At 43.4% G+C, this 22,718-nt stretch overlaps 1 protein-coding gene across 4 annotated transcripts in view; it reads left to right on the top strand.

Annotated features, from left to right (window-relative positions):
* The window catches only part of SPTBN1 (spectrin beta, non-erythrocytic 1), a 135,850-nt gene that overhangs the window by 72,465 nt on the left and 40,667 nt on the right, over window positions 1–22,718 (top strand). For all 4 annotated transcript variants that reach the window (XM_072857568.1, XM_072857566.1, XM_072857567.1 and 1 more), the window contains 9 exons: window positions 9,066–9,217; window positions 14,444–14,617; window positions 15,412–15,503; window positions 16,650–16,730; window positions 17,537–17,652; window positions 18,692–18,804; window positions 19,434–19,621; window positions 20,649–20,766; window positions 22,204–22,362. In XM_072857568.1, coding sequence (XP_072713669.1) covers window positions 9,066–9,217; window positions 14,444–14,617; window positions 15,412–15,503; window positions 16,650–16,730; window positions 17,537–17,652; window positions 18,692–18,804; window positions 19,434–19,621; window positions 20,649–20,766; window positions 22,204–22,362 — 1,193 coding nt within the window. The remainder of the gene's footprint in view (window positions 1–9,065; window positions 9,218–14,443; window positions 14,618–15,411; window positions 15,504–16,649; window positions 16,731–17,536; window positions 17,653–18,691; window positions 18,805–19,433; window positions 19,622–20,648; window positions 20,767–22,203; window positions 22,363–22,718) is intronic.

Raw genomic sequence — 22,718 nt, 5'->3', positions numbered from 1 at the left:
CACCCTTGCTAACACTGCTAATCAGACAGTGGTTTGGGCAAGTATGGAAAATAACAGCACTGCCCCCCCTCCAAAAGCCCCTGGCACTTCCCTGCATTATGCTCATAATGTTTTTTAAAGGAAACTGCAAAGACCCTACAAGATTGTGTGTACTTGAAATAGTGCAGTGACCTCAGGTTTTCATTGTTCTTCTGTGGGAATTTCACGGTCAGTGTCCTGGGACAGGCCGATGCTTTTTCCATGCTCCTCGTAATGAAGTGATTTGTCTCTTATGCAAAGGAAAACAATGGCAACAAGTGTAAACCACTAACATCAAATCAGCCATAAGGCATTTGTGTCCTTTTATGTTAAATGCTGACAACACCGAGGTCTTTTGCATGCTGTTTTTAAAAGGCGGTCCATTTGAACTCTATACTGCATGCTCATTAGGCCATAAAGTTATTCTTTTGTTCAACTGTACTTTTGCTATTTTGCTGTAAAAATGGTTTTGTAACATCTTTCTCCAAATTTTGGAGATCAGGCCTTGGTCCTCTTGAACACTTTTCTCGTAATGGACTTCAATAATGTGAGTGGTTATATTGAAACCAGGGCAGATGATGGTGTTTCCAAGAGCAGTACCTAGAAGTGTTAAACCATTTTAATCGTCCACTAGAAAGGCTGCATTTCTGTAGCTGCTTTGCATTTCATACAGAAAAACAAGAAGTCAGCTGGTATCCTAGAGTACCAGAAAAAAAAGCTGAACGGTTAATGTTTATGAAATGGGCTGTGTGGCGTGGTGTTTTCCATTGCAGGGAGCTGGCCGTGATGCGGGAGATACTTAATACAATTTTGTGTTCCAGTTTTCCTGAAGTTAAACAAGCAGTTCACATAGCTTGCACCAAGGTAGGGAGAGCTGAGCACACGTCCTCTCTAAATCTGCTTAAATATGTCATCTTCATCTTCTGAATTAAAAAATTAAATAGGCTGAGTTCTTCCACCAGTTCAATCTGTTAAACCTGGATGACTTCTGTTTCATTTATTTGCTATGGGAGACTTTACAGCAACTTTTTGCAGATGAACATAATCATTCTTCTACATGAATCCAAAGCTGGCTTTCAGGAGGTTTATTTTTGTATTGCTGACACCAAAATGCCATAAACTCTGTGTAAAAATAAAGACAATGAAGGGGCCTGCCCTTCCACACCCCGTAATGCTTGGCTGGTTACCGGACATTGTTCTGTGCATCATTTTATTGTGTGAGTGAGGTTTAGTGACATCAAAGAGAGAAAGCAGCAGAATTGTTTTTTCCACATGGTGCATTATGTAGCTTTCCCTTTTTTCTTTTCAGAGCATTTTCAGCAGTGAAAGTAGTCACATGCTGTAATGTTTAGTAGAGAAGGGTAGATATTTAATAGGATTTAGAAGCTGGCTGGTGCTTCCTAGTAAAAGAGAATGGATTGCTGAACACACCCCTGACTTCTGAACAATAGTCTCTGTGTAGCAGAGTCGGGAAAGCAGCAAGGATTTTGCTCCTAATGAAAATCACCAGCTAAACACAGCATAAACAAAATCACCTCGTTGCTTTGTCATCTTTCACATTTGCATTCAAGTTCTTGTCGAAGTCATGTTTGAGCATGTAAAAGCTTTGGCATAATCTCACCATTTTTGATGGGGAAGTCACACCGCAGATTACTTTGTGCCATAAAATAACCATAACAAATACGTCCTACTAGCATCAAAACCATCAGCTGCAGTCATTCCTCCATGTTAAACTGTCTGCAAGATTGAAGTAAAAATCAAGGAGATGCCTTTTTTTTTTTTTTTAAGGTTCACCTGTCGTTTCTAAGCATCAGACCCATGTGTGTGTCATGTTCTCTGTATAAGATGTGTGTAAGTTTGACTTCCTGCAGGTTTCATTCTAGGCTGTTGCTTGCCTCTGCACGTGTGTGTTATGGATTTCTGTCTTCTACAGTAAACTAATTTTTTTCCATTTTCATCAACCCCTGTTTTCAGTCCTGACCTGTTATCTGCAGCTGGAGAAAGGCGGCACCCACTGTTCAGTTTTACTGCCTTACTACTAAAGGGGAGGTAGTCATAGGACACTTGAATGTTAAGAGAAACTAATGTTATTTCCTTTTCTCTACAGACACCTAATAGTCCTCCTCCTGACTGGGTGATCCTTCCTCCTTCCATCATTTTCTTCCCTGCTGATCGATTTCAGTATATTTTAATTTAGACTCTCTGTGCCTGACTGTGCATGCTTATGCTTTGTTCTCTCAGGGCTTCTTATTACCACACGTACCAATATCGCGTGTATGGAGACCATGTGAAAAGGCCATCATTTTGTGAGTGTTTATCCAAGCAGATGTTTCTCTCCTCAGCTGATCGGTACAGATACGCAGAGGTGCTTTTTTCCCCTCTGGGTTATATTTAGTGTTGCATCAGTTGACTGATTTGTGTTGCCACACAGCCCCACTGGCAGGCAGCCCCATGGAGGGTCCCAGCCGAGGGTCTCGCCCCAGGGTGGGGTCCTGCTAGGCTGTCAGGAGCGCACAAAACCCAACCTCAGCCTCCCTCCCCGGCGTAGATCGCAGGCCAGGGCTGCTGGTAGTCCCCAGCCTTCCTCTGAGCGCGCGGCCCTCGGTTTGGACAGGGAATTTAAGGACCGGGAGCCACCAGAGTTGTTCTTTTCTCAAGGACGGTGAGCGAAGGAGCTCTTACTTGGTCCCGTCAGGTCCACTGAGGGGTCTGCGTACTGGCCTTGGGGCCAGGTACAGTGGAGTTATTTTGTACAAGCCTGTGCTCAAGCCTGCCTGAAACAACAGAGGTTAGACCTGTATTAGAATTATTTCATGTTCAGTATTGGTCTTCAGTTACTATAACAAGTGGTGAAGATTATTGCAGTACATGCATTCATGTCGTTTCCTGATAAAATCTTGTTTGGTCACAACATTCTGGTCCCAGCAGCTGATCTGCCATTCTCTCAGGCATCTTTCTCAATTTAGAAACTTCCAAGCACAGCTGGAATTTGTGAAACTGTATTACTGGCTCTTTAACCCATATCACATCTATGAGAATACATAGAGTGATATCCTGCACCCTGAAAACCTACAGTAATGGGAATGTTGTCCTGTGAAAGGAAGCTCTGTTTTCTCAACCGTGCACGGTTAACCTAGGTTATGATCTGGGGAATTCTGGGAAGCCGTGGATATTGGATATTGGCAAAAGTGGTGCGCCTGGAGCAACGCTCAGCTGATCTCTGAGTCAGTGCGTTTAGCAGTGCTCCATGTAGGGTGCACGCTGCCTGCATTTGTTGCTGTAATGAAAAAATAATAATTTTAAGCTGGAAAAATTACTTCCAGCATGGAAATAAAGACAGACGTAAACCTGCAGGAGACAGAGCTTTTGGAGTTAGGGATTAAAACTCATCCTTAATTTGTCTTGCTTGAGATATTACAGGGATCCACAAACATTGATAATGCATAGAGCAAGCTGCCCGCTGGCTGGGCTCGGCAGGGAGGATTTGGGTGCTGCTGAAGGCTGGGCTGTCCCAAGGCAGCTGCACACACACCGAGCGCCCGGCAGCAGTCCTAGACACTCGGTGCTCCTTTCAGCTCCCCTTCTGTGCTCTAAATTCTCTGTTCTTTTCAGTAGCATTTCGGCTCCTTTGAGAGCACCCCCTTCGCTGTTTATCTGACCAGGTGCGGAGGCCTTTGCAGTCCAGGGGCTGGCAGTAGCTGTTGCACGCTGGAAGTTGTTTTACCTGTGCTGGGCTGGCAGCAGTCTACACCAAACATATTTGCCATTCAGTTTGAAATGGATTCAAGGTCAGTTTGTTGAAAATGTGGTTTGACCAGCATGGAAGGGAGCAGATTGTCTTCAAGCTGTTTTTAGAAAGCAGGTAGCCGTACAGGTAACCTTCGCCACAGCAGCAGTGCTGCGGTCATGCGAAGGGACTGGGGCTGATAACGCTTTCTGGCATGTGGAAGTAGCAAAGGGGTCATGGGGGCCCACGTTTCTCTCGGCCAGCTCCTGCAGCCGGGCATTTTCCAGGGCAGTTAAGACAAATTCTCCGTTATTGTGGCACGGCCCTGTTGAGTTCACTCAGCAGAGTTGAGTGCGTGACAGAGGGAGGGTGGTGTATGTGACCCCCCCCCCCCACTGTCCTGCATTGGGGATTCAGCGACTGACCCTCCTGGCTCTGGTCTTTCAGAAAGCTAACTACATTTTTAATTAGGGTTTTTTCTCATCTGATTAGTAGAGGAAGAAATTCTTCTCCTCAAGCAGGGAAGGGGCTAGATGCCTGCTTGTGATCCTGTCCAGCCCTGGTTTATGTGAATTTCAGTGTACAAACTCCAGTTTATTTACTAAACTCCTAAACAAAGTCAGTCCTTGATTTATCACAATCACAGAGCTGGGGTTTGCAAGCTGCTGTATGCTGGTAGTATTGTCATGGGGGTTTCCGCATAAAGGAAATTTCCTTCCCAGTGTTGCTTCAAGATAAGTTGGATTCTCTATTATCAATACTGCTGTTAGAGCAGCTTCCGTTTTCCTGCTGTGCATGTTTTGCATGTTGCACATTTCTCTTTACCCTTGGGAAACAAATATTTTCACAAGCTGTAGGACACTTGGAGCTCCACCCATATCCTCTAGTTTTAATTAATCTTCAAAATCTAAAACTGTTTTTGAAAGTATGAAGGACATTTCTCAAAAAGATCACATGAAATTCATAAATAGCGCTTCAGGGCCCATCGCTGACGTTAAATCCCTGGTGTCATCGCTCATGGATGCACCTGGCCCGTAGTGTGTAGGTTTTTACACAGCACTGCATGTTAAAAGAGACATAGTTGTGTGCTTAGCCGAATTGTCAGAGCTGTAAGTACCGCTTTTCTGTATGTATGTTTCTTTCTCTGAAATGTATAGCCAAAATTTATTGGTTTTAATTCTGTGCATGTTTTAACCTGAAACCCCAGAGCAGAAAAATACAGTTTATCAGTTTGAAAGGGTTGGTAAAAGCGTTGCAAAAACCTGCAGTCATTGTGAAACACCATGTAGAAATAATCAGGAGAGGTTTTAACATGACCAACCCCAGCCACGCAACTTTCAAAACGGGCTTGTTTTGCTTTCCCACGTCGTGGGAGCCCAACAGGATTTAAGCGGTGCGGGGGTAAGAACGGCTGCACCTTCTCCCCTCTGGTGTTTCTATCGCTAATGGTGTCAGCGGGGAATTAGAGAGCTGCGCTCCGCCTGTGCCAAGTGCATGATAAAGAGTGGCCTTCCTGGGTGAGTGGCCCATTAGGAGACTGAAAGAGCTGCTGTGTCTCTCTGGTGGCATTTTTCTGAGATAAGTTGCCGGTTGTCCCCAAAAGCTGGCAGTGAGCAGGTGGGGGCCTGGCTCTTGCGCAGTGCTGCAAGGTTTTCCCACGGGGCTGGAGGCTGCACCCAGGCAGCCAGGGATCTCGCTGCTTTTGGCCCTTCTTGCTGTGAATCAGAGGAAAGGAGGAGAGATGGGAGGAATCTATAGCAGTGAAGTTGCTCAGATGCATGTGAAGAGCTGACAGTAGGCTCAGCATGTGGAGTTAGCACTGAAACCATCACAGCTGTGGTCTTAGTAGAGATTTTCACACTATTTTTATCTGGTGGGGTGAGCAGGGAGGAGGACGACAACAGCGCTGCAGAGGATGGGTGGGGATCAGGTGAGAGGAGCAAAGACGAGAGTGAGCACGGGGTGGTGAGGAGCCAGAAAAACCAACTGAGCCCTTCAGCATCTCGCTGTAAACAGGAAATCGAGGACCACAGAAAGCAAGACAGAGGAAACGGGAAGGCAGAAAGGGAGAGGCAGCAACTGTGTTTGAACTAGACTAAAGAAAACACGCGTAACAGCACCAAGCATCAGCTACCAAAGCACAGAGGGCCTCTGCCTAGATGGGGAGATCCTGTAGGCTGTGTTCCCATCCTCTCCCTCACTGATAATTTGGTGTGCTTAAGGATGCTGAGGCAACACAGAAGAAAAGGAGTCACTGGAACTTTCTCAGGGTTTTTTCCCTGAATCCCCACTGCCTGAAGAATGCATTTTCACGTCCTCTCTTAGGGCCACCAGTCGTGCTGGGGTGGGGAAGCCTTTTTGGGAGAGTGACCCCTGGGCTGCGTCGGTGCTGTCCGCAGGAGGGACCCGTCTTCCCCCTCCTGAAAGCTGCCTGGAGCCAGCTGATCTCTTGACTTCTTTTGACTTGCTTTCAACAATGGAAGATCCTAAGCTGGTATCAATTAATACAACGGCACCAAAGTTTTCACAACCTGACTTGGCACGTTACTGCATTTCCCATGTCATATCTTTAATCTATTCAAAATTAGGCTCTGACCCTTCATTGTCTTTCACTAAAACCACATGGATTTTCTTTTCTCACCCATTACTGTTATCATGATCCCAAATTGGGAGGATTGTTGATAACCAAATAACTTTTGACCAAAGACTTTCTTTAATGGATGGCTTCGTGATAATATTTGATAGCTTTTTTGTTTTACATAATATTTTCTATGTCCAACTCTATTTTTAGGATCCTGTACATCCGTATTTCTCTTCAGAATGAATGTAACCACAGGGATCTCTGAATATTGTGCTTCTCTGTAGAGACTACCGTGATTAAATAAACAAACTTGCTGAGCTGTTTTGGGGCTTGTTCAACCTGGCGAAGGGAGATGTGGTAATTTCTGTTGGAATTCTCTTTAAAAACCACCAACTATTGCAAGGTTTTTCTTCTGTGACTCATTTCAAAAAACTACTTCAACTAAAAGCATAGATTACTAGACAAGCAGATATGCCCATACAGCATTCCCAGGAACTTCCTATAAATAGTTCATAAAATATATATTTAATGTTAGTAGACGCTATATTTAAATCATTACTTGGACAGACAACTATTTCCACTAGTCAGATGCGCTGGGTTTTTTCTTCTTTGGTCCAAGATTGAACAAGCTGTGTTGTTACACCACTGGTACAGCAATGTGGTTAGGAGACGCTGAAGCTTTTGACTGCAAAGGCAGTATTTATTTTTCTAGTATTGCCTTGCTGCGTCAAGACGTGGGCTTTCTAACGAACGGGCCATTCTCCTGTTCGCACAGTACCTGTTAACGATGCACAGTTCTGGCAGCAGGGGCACGTGCATCCCACGGCATTGGCGGCGTGGGGGGCAGAGCGGTGGGCAGAGGTTTGGGCAGCCAGGGGGGCACGCGCTGCTGCTTTTGAGAAACTGCAGTTGGCTCCTCTCGGTGCACTGGAAGGCAAGCTGCAGTTATTGCTAATTTCCTGTTCGCTTCCTATATCGCAGCAATCCACTGCTTCATGCAGGGTGAGGACAAACAAGAGTAACGCAAACTGTCAGTTCATTGAAAGCATATTGCTGTTTTATCACAAACCCCACCTTTTACATCTTTCCAAGCCCCATTTTTTTAATTTCATACCTTCTAGGTAGGTAGAAGCTGTTACAAATGGGACTGTTTCAGTGCATTAGCTTTGGTCACGTCCTACCACACGGGTAGCAAGAATAAGTTCAGAAATACATGGGAGGAACTGAAATCTTAGGGTGGGGTTTATGTAATTGGGCAAACTGCCACTGAAGTGCTGGTCTGCTCTCCCACTCCTTGTCAGATTCCTCCTCCTTACCACCATTCTACTACATGATTTCTTTTCTTACTGTCTTTTTTCTTTAACTTGTTTCCCAAGTTTCTATCCTCTTCAGCATCAGTTTATTTGTCATTCCTTGTCACCAAGGTCAGGCTTTTGCTGCTGTCCCCAAGGTCCTGCGGGTGTAGAGGCTGTAGGTGGTTATGAATGTGCTGGGATCGTGCCCCCACCACGCTGCGCTGCCAGGAAGGGGACACATCCTTTCTTTTGAAGGACAGCATCCACTGAAACCCTGGGTAGTCAGGTATAAACTCTGCGTTGATCTGCACCATCATTAACATCATCTGTGATTCAAACAACATACTTGAAGTTTTCGGAGCTGGACATGCTACGTTTTGGTTTAGGATTTACCAGTCTTCATGTTGTGTTTCTGAACGTGCCAACAACTTTAAAGAGGCGATGGGAGACTTAGATGCTCAGCTGCTTGGAAAAGCAGACCGCTTTCATTCATATGTCTAATTATGGACTTCGGAGTCCAAGTTTGAGCACCTGTGTTTTGACAAATTTGGTCTGTAGTAGTTCCCAGCTCAGTGAAATGACTTTTTGCTAACAAGGAAGGGCTTCATCTAAAGCCCTTGGCAAAAGAATTTAACCACAAAGATGTATAGTATTTTCTGTCTGAGAGTTCTCGGCTTGGCAGATAGCTGTGTAGGAGTTTCTGAATTAACATGGACTGGAGTGAGCCTGTGCATTAAGAGAGCTCTCATAGCCAGTGTTTTCATGTATAAACAGTTGTGAAAGACTCTGGGAAGGGAAGGTGAAAAGAACCTATTTTTGTATGGGTTTAAATAAATGCAAGTCTACTTCAAGCATGCAGTTATGGAAAAGTTCATCTTGATATTGTGTAAATACAGCTACAAATGTTGAATGTGCAAATAAATATTGTAATGAGAAGGGAAAAAAGTAAATGGGAAGCTTTGGTGTCTGCTCTCTTTTGTATCTCTCTTAATCCAGAGTGACTTCTGGTATTTCAGGGGATCTGTTGTGGATTTATGTGTGTATTTGAGAGCAGAAGTTGGTCCGTTCTTCCAGTGGTGGAAGATAACTCTTGATCCAAATTACTGGAGAATTTGATGAGTCCAAAGTGGCTTTTACACTGTAGCTCTACAACAGACACTTCACACCTTGAGAAAGCTGCTTATCTGAGCAGCAAGTAAGTCTGCAATTTGTACTTCGGATTTAACAGATAGTAACTCAGTAAAATTCCCACTAACATTAGACAATGTCATAAAATAGGAAGAAAGGTGGATTTTCAGTGAAAAGTCCCAATTTCTTCAATTATTCTGCTACAAAGACAAGCCATACCTTTCATTTAATACTAGACGTGTTTGAACATCACATTTTCATGTAGGTACATGAACTGTGATTTACTTTGAGTAACATTGTGGTGTTTTCCTAACAGATGAACGTGAGGCAGTTCAGAAGAAGACTTTCACAAAGTGGGTTAATTCCCACTTGGCACGTGTATCATGCAGAATTACAGATTTGTACACTGACCTTCGCGATGGAAGGATGCTCATCAAACTTCTGGAAGTTCTTTCAGGAGAGAGACTTGTAAGTGTTTATTAATATTCATTGTGGGGCGTTTGGTTTGGTTTGGGGTGGTTTTTTGGTGAATCCTTGGCTCAACTGGAGTACAGCAAAACTGAGTACTGAGGGTTCAGCACTGCAAATGTCTTTTACGTATTAAAGAAAAAAAAGTCTATTGGTCCAGCTGGATCCAGACACCATTAAAATATCTTCCTATTGGTTTCAGCAGGAATCAAAGGAAGTCTTCTTCAAAGGCTCCTTGCCCGTGAGATGCTGAGTGCTTCCAGCAGCATACTCCCTGCTCCTGAATCTGACAGGTGCAGAGCACTAAATGTTCTCCAGCCCCTTAGACCATCTCAGTAACGGTGAATTAGAAGTGCTGAGGAACATTCCCGGGCACTGTGGCCAGCTGGCCCATTTCTGTGCTAGTAAACAAAGCCGCCGGATGCAGGTGGCTGCATGCAGGCTGCCTGCCGGCCCGAGGCCTGGAACATCCCTTCTCCCTTCCCTGGAGCGTGCCGGGGGGTTGTGGAGGCCAGCTGGTTGGAGAGGGCCAAGGCCCCCCTGGGAAGCATTGCAGCAGTTTTAGCTGTGGTGTTAACTGCACCCCACTGCTCAGGAATGCTCCTGGGTGTACTTGATTTTACTAGGATAGATAAGGCTTGGATTTTTTTGGTTAGAGGAATGTCTAAAATGAATTTAAATAAATGGGGCAAATTCTTTCTTTGGATATGCTGGGAGAGCCCCCTTGATTACCAGCACAAGGGAGTGGTGAGGAAGAAAAAATCTGTAGTGAAAAATGCTGCTGCATGACAGCAAAACTGGGTGTCAGGAAATGGCTGGGTATCAGTTTTTCCTTCAGTTCCTTAAATGATGGCTATGCTCTTAACTGCCTAATTTAAAGCAATCTTTTCAAAGAAATATGGGTCTTTAGCTAAGACCTAAGGCTACATGAGGATGCGACTGTGTAATCGCTTGTCATCAAGCACTCCTATTAATGGAAGCTCCATGGCTTAAGACTCTGGTTAATGAATTGAACATATGGCCCACAGTGTAATATCTGTACAGTAAGGCAAGAGAGGGAGCTTTCTAAATGCATCTGTGAGAGTAAGGGAACTCCGATGTCCGTGGAAGTACCCTCTGTGGATGAAGGCATTGTGTGGATGGAGGTAACTAATCTCAGTGTTTGTCAACTACAGTTTGCTCCAAACATGTTTCTCTCTATGCCAGATGATTTACTTCAGTGAGGTATTAGGTTCGACGTGTTCACTGCAAGTAGCAGATGCTACTCATACAGGAATAACGGAGACCAACATGCCCCATTATTTGAGGGTTCAGACAGCAACCGTGCCACCTCTGTTTAAATCTTCGTATCTGCCTGCCAAGATTTGACTTTCAGTGTCAAATAGCAGTGGTGAAGCTCAGACCGCTGTGTGATTCATTTACATTTTTCACTCCAGGTATTGAAAAATGCAAACAGAGCTTACGCAGCTGCTCGGGTGGGGAAGGTGCAGGAGCCACCCGGTGAGAATGCTGGATCTGCACTTGCATCATTGTTTGCGTATTGCATTGGCAGCTGCCTGCACCACCACAAATTCTGTTTCATAGTTCCATTATCTCAGGATGGAGGACAGCAGTCTGTTTGAACAGTACATTCCACCACACCTTCCTCTGCAAACAAGAATACAGATAACGCAATACACTAAACCTTGAGACAATTACACACACCAAAAACATTCCAGGAGGATCAGCACGTAGCATCCACTTGCTGATGTTCTCCAGCCTTTTGGAATGTATTTTAGCTGGTATTGGTTAGGTTCTGACATCTCCATGACACCCAAGCAGAAATCTAAAGGCAGTATCTTATGCAGAAAGCTTAAAATCAAGACAGGAAACATCAAATGGTAAGAAAGTAATAAACAAACGCAGAAACTAGCCTAGATAATTATTTTAATATGGTGTGTTGACTGAAGCACTAGAACAAACAGGAATTGTTTCCTCACTTTTGAAACTGGGATTCAGATTCTGGAGCTGGAGCCATATGCCTGTGGAGCAGAGTCTGGGATTTAGGATACTAATCAGGGAAGCTGGACTGGCCTTTGCCCTCTGTAAGACCTCCAGTCTCGTTTGCACGAACCCTGCATTTTTCAAAAGCTGTTGTGATTTTTGATGATGAAGACCCAGCGTCCTTGAAGGTGTGTTGGAGAAACTCAAAATTAGAGCGTCCATTAAGGGCAACATCTACATCTTCCTGTCTTTGCTCGGCTTGATCCTAGTGTTTAGTCCAGACCTTACTACGTAAGGTCCTCTGTACAGCACAGTATTTGGAAAGAAAGTGATAGCGTGCAATAGTCTCACTGAGCAAAGCGGAAAAGAATCCAGTATGAAAAGACAGTCGTAATTTTGTTTGCACACACTGTTAACCAGCTTCTCCCAAACAGAAAAATAAAGCTAAGAATTGTTTTCAGCATAAAATTAAGCATTTAGCTCAGTTTCTTCTGTAACTATGTAAAGGATTAATAAATTCCTTACAATTCCTGGATGCTCAAAAGTCAAACTGTTTAAGCAGATTCTCTGTAGTGAGTTCTGTCACGTTTTCTGTTGGAAAAGGGAAGATTTTTGATGTAAAAGATTTTCCTGATAATGTGCGTGTGAAGGCTCTTGAGTTTAGGTAAATACAAGAAACAATGCATTCAGCGCGCTTTCTTTCCCTCCGATTAATTTCTGGATCTGTGTTAGCCTGGTGAAAGTCGCATCTCACTATGTCTCCTCTTGAGGCTGTGCAGGAGAGTGTGGCAAGCGCAGCCACACCTTCTACAAACCAGACTCGGATGCCTCTTCCTCTTTTTGTTGCAGAACGGTAGGTTGAACTCTATGGTCTGCCGGTGCGGAGGGACAGAAAATCGAACCTTCTGTCTTCTAGGGGTGCCCAACATTTTTTTTTTGACCAGGTGATGCTGCTGTTCTCACCTGTGCAGAGATTTGAAGTGCCTTCTCGGACCATTAATAAGTCATAGTTTGAACAGCCCTAGATTACGCTGCTGATAAACTGTTACAGTCCCAATGGGGAGTTTCTGAGCCGGAAAGTGTACCTAGTGCCGGAGCACTAGAAAAACACATCAGCCTGCTCCTGCTCTACAGGGAGCAGCGTCCTGTTCAGGTTTACTGTGTGTGCTCTGCTGCTTTGTGTACAGTCATTGTGTTTGTGGGAGAAAAAATCCTGCCAATAACGTGAAGGTTACATTTCCCAGATTCTGAATTGTAGAGTATGTTGTCCTACAGTGTGTGGGTGGGAGCAGGAGGTCTCAGGAACTAAATAAAACATCTATCGTGAATGGTATTAACTCTGTCACCTTGGCGCTGTTGCTTCTGAGAGCAGAAAAAGAGCTTTTGAAACTATGTTCTGCTCAGTAACTTGAGGCATTAGAGGCAGCGCAGTTACTGCTTAGGTAAGTAAGAAGGGCTGCGTTAAGGCAGGGGGACAGAGTCAGGTCTGCTGCTGCAGCTTAGAAATGGCCGCTGTTACAGTCCTTCCTGTGTTTTGGGAACATCATCGTAAAAGTGAGCACACCTTGTCTAAGCTGATCTCGGCACTCAGGCGTGGCAGTGGGCTGGAGCGAGTCGTGGGCCGGGCAGCTGCGGGGTGCAGCCTGGCCTCCACCTTCCCCTGCAGCTGGGCGCTCCCTCTGCTGCCCTGGGAACAGCCTTCCTACCTGTATTTTGCAAGATTAAATTAGACCTGTGGTCCAGCTTACCACACTCCTGGGTGACTGATGGTACCAGCAAAAGGCTGGATCCTGGATTGTCCCTGCTGATAGCGAGGGATCTCCGGGTGGTTTCAGCCAACCATGTAACCTCACTCTTGCTCCCACTCACGCTAAGGCTCTTCACCCTGTACTGGCAGCATTTGGGGCGTATGGTATGTGCACAGGCTGTACATGCAATTTGTGCCTCTTCGGAGGGACCGTTATACCCAAAAGCAGTGGCAGGTGCCTGGAAATTTTCACCCTTGCTGGCACTTGTGGGTTGACTTTCTCTGCATCGTTACGTGGCCTCTGGAGGAGAACCGTGCTGACTGAAAGCTGAAGTGAAACTAATGACCTCGGGGATTTGTGTGTCCTGAAGGGCACCTTTCTAGCAAGCGTTTCGTCTTTATGGCACACTGTTATACAGGCTGCTGTTTCTAGGGACGGTAATATGGCTCTGGCTGAAACTCTTTCCCTTGAATGCAGTCTGAGGCGAGGATTTTGTCTGAGCTATTTCCATGGCCGGTTAATTACGTTCACTGCAGAAAACAAAGAAATTATGTCAATTAGTAGCTTGGCTGAGTACCTTTGGTGACATCTCAGTGAGCACTGAACAGGCTATTCAGCTGTAATCCTTATCTGCAGAACAAAGTCACTTTAATTTTATTCAGTTTTACAGCAGACTACTTCTACATGCTGTTAATATATTCATGGCTTTTTTCATTTGCACTGGGCCTTCATAAAATTGTGTTATGTTGGTGTGGCTGATGTTTTTATTATTGTTTTTATTTTCTTTTCCTATGAAGACATTGTTTGGAATAAATCTCGTGTGTTATTTTCATACTACTTATCCTACTTCAACTGACCAAAAAAAAAAGCAATGACATTTCTTTCTCAAGGAGTTTCACCGAGTAGCTTACAGTCCAAATCTGAGCTGCGTTTTTGGAGAGCATGTATCTGTATTTACAGATATTCTCTGGAGCATTCATTACCAGTTCCCTCTATTGTGTGCGTCTGCCAGTTATCAGTTTGTTTCATATCTTTATCTTTGGAGAATCTTCTTTTTAAGTGTGGAAGAACTTGTAGTGGAGAAAAAAAGCATCTTGGGAAAATGTAACAGGTGTGGCATGAACCTAACAAAATAATGTATCTTCCAGCTAGTGGATGAATATACTAGGCAGAAAAAACAAAGGAAGTAAGCAGGCAAAATACTTTGAAAGGGAAATGAAATTGGTGCCCAGTGTGTGCGGCTCAGGTCTAGGATGCTGGCGTTTCCACCACCAGTTTGACACACGCTACCATTATCCTTGTGTAAATGCGCTGTAAGATGCAAGGAGCAGTTTTGTCCGTTGAATCTGAAGAAGAAATGCAGACAGTATTGCTGGCTGGGAGTGGACAACATGGTGACTCATCTGCCTGGACTGAAGAGTTAACGAGCTTTTTTTTTTGTTTTTTCCTTCCATCTACAGTAATACATGGTTTTCTTCTCCCTTTTACCTTCTAGCCTAAACCAACTAAGGGAAGGATGCGCATCCATTGCCTGGAGAATGTTGATAAAGCCCTCCAGTTCCTGAAAGAGCAAAGAGTGCACCTAGAAAACATGGGATCTCATGATATTGTGGATGGAAATCACCGGCTGACACTTGGCCTTATTTGGACTATTATCCTGAGATTCCAGGTAAAGATTTGTAAATACACAGATACATACACGTTTGAGTTTTCCCTGCTTGTTTGTAATATACTTCATTGTGCTTTTTAAGAGTGCGGTGCTCCCAGGCCCTCCAAGATGATGGGAGTGAAAAGTGCTTAGCATCTGGCAGGACATGCTCCAGAGCTACAGGGAGAGGATACATTAGTCTTCATGGTGCTGCTATCTGTAGTGGCAGCCAATCGGAGTTTCCTGTCTGGAGAGTCATATGGTTTTATTTTTAAATTACTAATAAATATGAAGCTCCAGTTATAGACCTGTATGCTCTTGTAGACCTAGGAGGAATTGTTACCCTCAGCTGCTCTTCACTTCTGTGGTGATTATCGTTAACCTGACTGACTTTGCGCTGAAGCAGATTAAGGGTGCCCACAGGAATTGTTTTAGTGTCCCAGCTAAAGACTGAGATTTCTTGTTTTCCAGCAAGTTGCATGTTGGTCTTTGCCCTCAGTTATAAAAGGCTGGAAGTCCTTTTGCATTATAAAACCAAATTGCAGGGTTTGCCTTGACAGTTGGAAATAAATTTTCTCATGAAGTTTAAACTGTTTTGTCAATGGACTAAACAAAGAGTAATCCTCCAGTAAAATAAGGGCAGATGAAGCTTTCTTTTGACATGAATGCTCTTAAATGAGGAAAAACATTCACCTACTTCCACCCTGCCTGTCATCGTTAGTGTTATATTCTGATATAATTCCTTTCATCTTGCCAAAAAAGGCAAACAATGTGTTTTCTCAGAGAAATATTTAAAACTTCGATGTTAATTTTAGATCCAAGATATCAGTGTTGAAACTGAGGACAACAAGGAGAAGAAATCTGCTAAAGATGCTTTGCTTTTGTGGTGCCAGATGAAGACAGCTGGGTGAGTGTGGATTAAGTGATTATCTCTAAAGCTCTTACAGCATTTTGAGTTTTCATTGAAATAATTTTAAATGGGCAAACATGTATCTCTCCTTAAGTGGATTCAACCAAGAGAAGTGAATTGATGTTTACAAGTCAGAAAATTCTGAATTTATTATATTAATGCTGTGTGATAAACATAGCAATCCGATAATCCATGAATATATAGTAATATGCTGACTCTTTTTCACCCTATTCTGAAGAAATAATGATGATTCAGATGTTTGCCACCAACTTTCCCCTCTTTCCATATATATGGAAATATTTCCAAAATGTCTTTCTCTGAGAGTAGCCTTCTTGCCTAATTAAATATCCATTTGTAGAGATTCGGTATGTTTCCCCCAGGGAACTTGGATGTCCCTGTGATGACTTGGGGCACTTCAGCATTATTCTAGTTGTACTTCATCTTCTCCTTCCAAGAACTCCTATGAAAGTGGTTTGTGAGCAGCCTGAAATTTTTGGAGACTTGCAAAATACCCAGATCACCAAACAAGTTAATTTTGTATCTGTGTACCCCTTGGGGCACAAAGGTGGCTATCATATGTGCTTTGTTTAAAAGTCAGTGACTAGGGTCAGTCCTTGAAGATGCCCTGGGACAGTAGACGATTTCAAGGAAGACTTAATGTATCACTGCTCCTGTGGCACCTGCAGCCATCGGGTTTTACTCCTCTCTGTTCCTCCGGCCATTCCTGCTGTTCTCTTGAACTTGGTATTTTGAGTACCTGAAAATAATTCTTTGCCAGCAGCTAAATCAGGAGCAGGCCTTAGACTTGCAGGGATTTGAAACCTCACAGGCTGCAGGTTGGGCAGCAAGTTATAAAATCATAGCTTCAAGTGATTACTTCGAAGTTCATTTAGAGCCTTTCTTTGGAATGCATATCAATTCTGCGGGGTTTACAAGAGTAAATGAGGTTCGCTTACCTCTAGTGTCCCTCTCTGATTAGAGAACAGTCGCAATGATAGATTGTCCATCGTGGGATGGTAATAGCCCACCCTTAGGTTTACAATAAATGTGTCACTCCTGCAACCAGCTTGTAGTGACAGAGCACGCAGAGCTGCAGCAGGGATGCTATATTGATTGTGCTCTCTTTGGTTTTTGTTCTGTCAGTTACCCCAATGTCAACATTCACAACTTTACAACAAGCTGGAGGGACGGGATGGCTTTCAATGCACTAATACATAAGCACAGGTATGTGTGGGTAAATGTCTTTATGGATTTTGAAAGCTTGGGCTGTTGCGGTGTGCACTGGGTTTTGCAGTTACCTTGCAGCTTGATTTTAAAATCTGCGGAGAGGAGAAAGTTGAAGAATTGCTGAGAGTTTTACAGCAACTTGCCTTGCTTTAGAGCTTTACAGCTCTTGCGGTCACTGTGAGCTCATCTGGGCAGCAGCTTCTCACATCACAAGTCAAAACAGGTTGTGTTTGATTTCAAGAGAATAAATTATACACGTGATTGTTTTGGTTTGTGACTGACCAGGTTGGAAGAATAGTTTTTGTACCTTATCGAGTAACCGATGACCGTGTCTGGTCACCTAGAATTCGGGGGCGGGAGCGGGACGCAATGCACAACCGCAGCCTGGAGGGGAAAGAAATCCCTGTGGAGGGATGGCAGAATCTGGTGCTAGACTTTGACGTGGCTGGGGATGCTGCTTATTGGCGTGCTCAGGTGAAGTTATTGGGACGACTTGCACACTTAGACGGGCACGAGGAGAGACTGGGTGACCACAACTTTCCTCCTTTCTTTTCCAGGTCACCTTTATCCCTGGTAAACTATCCTCCGTTTTTTGCCATGGGCTAGGTTCTGCCATGGCATGTGCTAGGCATTGCTTCATTCCTTTAATAATGCGTTGAAATGCACAGGGCTACTGGGCAAGCAAAGCCTTGGCAGCATGAGGGGCCAGGTTTTCTGAGGATTGCAGATTTTAGTTCATTTGTTCATTTAAGGGTGGCTGCACTGTGCTTTGGGAAATCTAAAGAATTTTCCATCCTGTCTAGGCCTGATCTGATTGATTTTGACAAGCTGAAGAAATCAAATGCACACTACAATCTGCAGAACGCTTTTAACCTTGCAGAGCAACACCTTGGTCTTACTAAGCTCCTGGACCCCGAGGGTAAGAATTCCTGCAGTTTCAGCACTTCACGGCTCTTTGTGGGCTCTTTTCTCCCACCCCTCCTTGTTGCAGGGCACAGCTTTGTGATAGCTTTTTGTGTTAAAGAGAAACTGGATGCTGCTGACTCATCTGGTGGTACAGCCAGAGAGGGAAGGAGAGAAAGCAAGATGTCTCCTGCAGAGGTCTGAGCAGCAGTAGCACAAGAGCCCTTAATCCTGTGTTTATTTTCCCCCATCTGACAAGATTGCGGGACTGGCCATGTATACATAAAATCATTCCAGTTAGGGACATCATCTGATCTGCTCTGAGAAACACTTTCTGTGAGCTGGAAGGTGAATGATGTGGATTTCAGCAACAGTTAGCAGCCTCTTTTGCAGACTGTCAGTGAGTTTTAGCCTGTGCTTTCCTGAGAGTGTGCATGCTCATGCGTATTGGAAGGTGTGCTCACAATGCTAGGACAAGAAGCTTTCTTGTCACAGGGCAAATGGAGGCTATGTGTTTGGGCGAGTTTCTTCTTGCTTATTTTCCAGTGCCTCCAAATTGCTGCAGGAAAGGAAATAATTTGTTTTCCATCTGTATCTCTCAGAAGATTTGCCTGGACAGACACACAATTAGGTTTGAATTCCTCTCTCCAAATACTGATATAGCATCGAAGTTCTCAACTAACAGTAGTTCTGTCAACTCACACAGACTAGAGAAGTTATTTGGCCATGCACAAGCTGTGGCAAAGTCTGGAGCCTGACTCTAAGACCCAAAGGCCCCTGGCCCACAGACGTGTGCTTTAACCACAGTCCGCACTAAGACAAGGAGATAAAGGAGCACTTCGTAGTGACAGAGTTCAAAACTGTACAAGACCAAGTAATCCAGAACCAGCCCAAAGCTGCTGAATTTATTTCTGATTAGGACATAAATCTTAGGAGCTGAACTGCCACTGAACCCACCTCTCTGACTCTTAAACACATCCTTGTTGCATTATGAGCTTTGTTGTTTTAACCCACGCATGCTCAGTATGCTAAGACGACTCTTGTTTGCTTTGCAGATATCAGTGTTGATCATCCTGATGAAAAGTCAATCATCACCTACGTGGTGACATATTACCACTACTTCTCCAAGATGAAAGCTTTAGCTGTTGAAGGAAAACGTATTGGAAAGGTTTGCAAGTTCAATTATAAATTGTTATAAAGCAGTTGAAATAGTTCTGATTTTTTTTAATTTTCCCTCTTGGGTGTTAGTTTTTTAAGAGTCCACTTCATGGTAGTTTTTAGTGTTGCTTTTGAACGTGATTTGAATGTTAAATATTCCCATATGACTGTGAGGAGTAGTTAATTTCCAGCTGCCTCGTATTAGAAAACATTTGGCCGGTGTTTTATTTTTGCTTGTTAATTTTGCATCATTGCTGCTTTTCCTTTCTCATTAACTGCTCCTCACCCTCTGGGTCCTCTGTCTCTTCTGGAGCCCAGAGAAGTCCCTCATTTACAAAATGTGCAGTCATTCTCTGCCCTTTGGCGAAGTTGCCCCCATCTTTACAGCTGGCAGACTGAACATGAATCCTTTTGTGAGCCTCAGCTCTGCCCCTCTATTGCTGTGGGATCATGGGAGTTCACTGCTGAAAAATGCAAAGCCCTCATTCCTCTGAGATCCCACCCCCGTGGCGCTCAGGAGTGAGTGGTCTGATTCATAAGTCAAGTCTCTCAGCAGTTTCTTTTATGTAGCTTGTTGGATTTAAATGACTGAAGAGCACTGCCCTTGTTATTCATGTTATGTTGTGCTGCTTGTTGCAGGTGCTTGACAATGCCATTGAAACGGAGAAAATGATTGAAAAATACGAATCGCTGGCTTCCGACCTTCTGGAGTGGATTGAGCAAACCATTATCATCCTCAACAATCGCAAATTTGCCAACTCGCTAGTTGGTGTGCAGCAGCAGCTACAGGCATTCAACACTTACCGCACAGTAGAGAAACCACCCAAGTAATTTTAATCTTAACTTAAAACAACAGTGGTCTTGTTTTGTTTAGTCAATCATTGATTTTTTTAAAAAACAAACACATCCAACTAATTTTAATCTTGGCTTAAGAATTTATTTTTCTGAACAGACGCAGATATTGTATTTCTAATTGGCACTCATCATTATTACTCAGGGCCTGTTTGCTTTATGCTGTTCAATGTGCAGATAACAACAACAACAACAAGAAGTGTGTCGCCTGCAGGATCTCAGAGTCCTGGAAGCTGTCACTTCACTGAGATGCCTGCCTTATAATACGAGTGGTAATAGCGTACCATGTTAGTATAGCAGTATCACCAGTCATGCTTGCTAGTAGTGTATAATACCAATACACTGCTATTAAAAGAATCTTACCGCTTATCCAAAATCAAGAGGAAAAGTGTCTGGCTTTGTAAAACGTAGCTATGCTTACTAAAGCTGATATAACCAAAACTGTGCAAATTATTTCTGGAAAGTTTCTTCTAGCATTATGATATCAGATCTGTTTATTATTTTTGCCTAATGGAAGTTCTAATGGATAATAATCACAATCCAAAACATTACCAAGTATCCAGGCATCTTCTAAAATTGCAGTCTATTCCCTAGTACCTATGCAGTTTGTTTATTTCCCAGGCGAACAACTCAGGGAAAGCAGTGGGAAGAGTTTATTGACTGCAGTGGGCTTTAAATAAAACTTCCATTTCTTGAGTTGATAGAGTAAACTAGGGCAACACACGTAGTCAAATAAAAAAAAATGCAGTCTTCTGCCCCCCAAGGGGGTTTAAATCTAAACTCACAGACAGCTGACTTCTGTGAAGTTTCTTTCGCTGTTTGACCCAACTGGTTCCAGGGGATGTGTGGGCTATTTTGATTGCTTCCAGCTTTCACACAAGATGAAGGTGTTTATCTGAATGCTCCAGTCATAATGTCAGTATTTTAAGGAAGTGCTTTATAATACCTTAGTAGCAATGAAAGCTTCATTGTAACTCAATTCTTCTGCAAAATTTTGTTTAGATTTACAGAAAAAGGAAACCTGGAAGTGCTGCTTTTCACCATCCAAAGCAAAATGAGAGCCAACAATCAGAAAGTATACATGCCAAGGGAGGGCAAACTCATCTCTGACATTAACAAGGTAAACTGAGCTAGCTCCTCCTGTGCGACTCGGGATTTTGTTGTTTTCTTTCAGTCTCTTTCTCAGTATACGGGGAAGAAACACATTTGCTGTCTCCAGTCTTGATGTGGGGGACCATAAGGGATGGGAGAGGTGGGGTGACCTTTTCTTACAGCTCGGAGTCACTAATCTGAACCAAGTCCCTGGGTATCCTCAGCATCTGTAGGATCTTCTGCACTGGAAGAATGCTCAACCAACTGCATTCTGTGCAGTTGGTTATGGATCTAGTAGCCCTGCTTTGCTTTTCCGGGCTCCTGGCTATTAGAGTTAATCGACAGAAAGTAGCAACGATATCTAGGTATTGCAGCCCTCCCCATTTGCCCTGCTGCCTGCAGTGTGGGAGAGTGAAGGAAATGCTGTGACCGATCTCGTAGGTTCCCTCTCAGGGTTTATGCAGCTATTTTTTATGCTGGCGCAGCTGGCAGAACAGCAGCAGAACTGACAAGCTCTCAAGGATAACAAACAACTTAAAACTGTGAGCTTTCCTCGTTTGTGTTTGATCATGCTTGGCATTCCCAGAGCAGCTGCTGTGGGCGTCTGTGGCCTCGGTCTGCGTCCTAGAGAGCAGTAAACGGCCCAGCTCTCCTGTTTGCATTAGGCCCCTGTGCTTGTGAATGCCTAAAATACTTGGGTTTCAGGCAGTTTCACATCTGCTAGGATTTAGAAGAATCTAGGGTAGTTTGTGTTTAACTGTGGGTATTTTTGTTGTTTGTAAGAAGATCTGAAAGGTGATTAGCTGGCTTTCATTTTATTTATTTCATTTTATTATTTATTTATTTCATTTTATGCCTCTAAGACTTTTTATTTTTGTAATATTAATGTCACACATGCAAATAACTTTTGGCCTTGGGGGAAAAAAGGACTTGTATGCACCAAAATTAACCGAATTCTGCAGTTGTTTTCTTTTTCAAAGTGGATGCAATAAAGAACAACAACTGTATGTTGATTTTAGAGGTAAGAGGGCATGAATCTCTAATTTTCATTTCCTAAAGGAGGAAGATAGAATCTGCTTATTTGGGAGTAGTGCTCAGAAGAGGTTTTTTTAAACAAATACTTTCTTACACATTCAAGCCAGGTGGTTTGCTTAGGCTTTGTTGGAGGCAAAAAACAAATGTACTCAAGAAAATGCATTCTGAGATAAACAAGTCTTATACCCCTTGCTCAGAAAATGAATGAATGAATTGAGAAAAAATTTTAAGTTGTGCACTTATATTAACAGACAAGGTGTAAGGCCAGCCGATACAAACCAGATTTATTGGCATATAAATAAATAAGCCAGTTTTGTGAAACTTGACTGTAGTGACTTCAGTCCTGATTTCATGCAAAGATGATGTGATTTATCATAATCCTGTAAGAATGTGTGTTTAGAAGACGCGTGTTTTTTCTCCACGTCTTCAGGCCTGGGAAAGACTGGAAAAAGCTGAACATGAAAGAGAACTGGCACTGCGAAATGAGCTCATCAGACAAGAGAAACTGGAACAACTTGCACGCAGATTTGATCGCAAGGCAGCTATGAGAGAAACTTGGCTGAGTGAAAATCAACGTCTTGTTTCTCAGGTCCTGCTTTCAGAAATTGTCCGTGTGACTAAAATGATTCCCATGAGTAATTATAGGATACAGTTCTTGCAAAGAGAACATTTCCTCCCCTGTGCCTCATATTTTACTGAATCTCTGTATATATATATTTGTTGTATGTGTATATTTAGTGTATATGTGTATGTACTGTATGTCCTATCTTTAATGCGTTTGGGGTATTCCTTCCTTGAATCTATCAGTCTGTGCTCGGGGGATATTGATGTGGAAATATCTACCCACAGTCAAGATTTTCTTTATCTGAATAGTTTGGTCAATTCAGTGGAATTAGCCCAGGAATTGATTTTATATTTTAATATTAGAGTTGACTTTAAAAAAAA

Source organism: Ciconia boyciana, chromosome 3 (genome assembly GCF_034638445.1).
Source record: "Ciconia boyciana chromosome 3, ASM3463844v1, whole genome shotgun sequence".
In the NCBI taxonomy this organism is placed as follows: domain Eukaryota; kingdom Metazoa; phylum Chordata; class Aves; order Ciconiiformes; family Ciconiidae; genus Ciconia; species Ciconia boyciana.
Note: the sequence above shows the minus strand (reverse complement) of the source record. Positions and strands in the feature narration are given on the sequence as shown.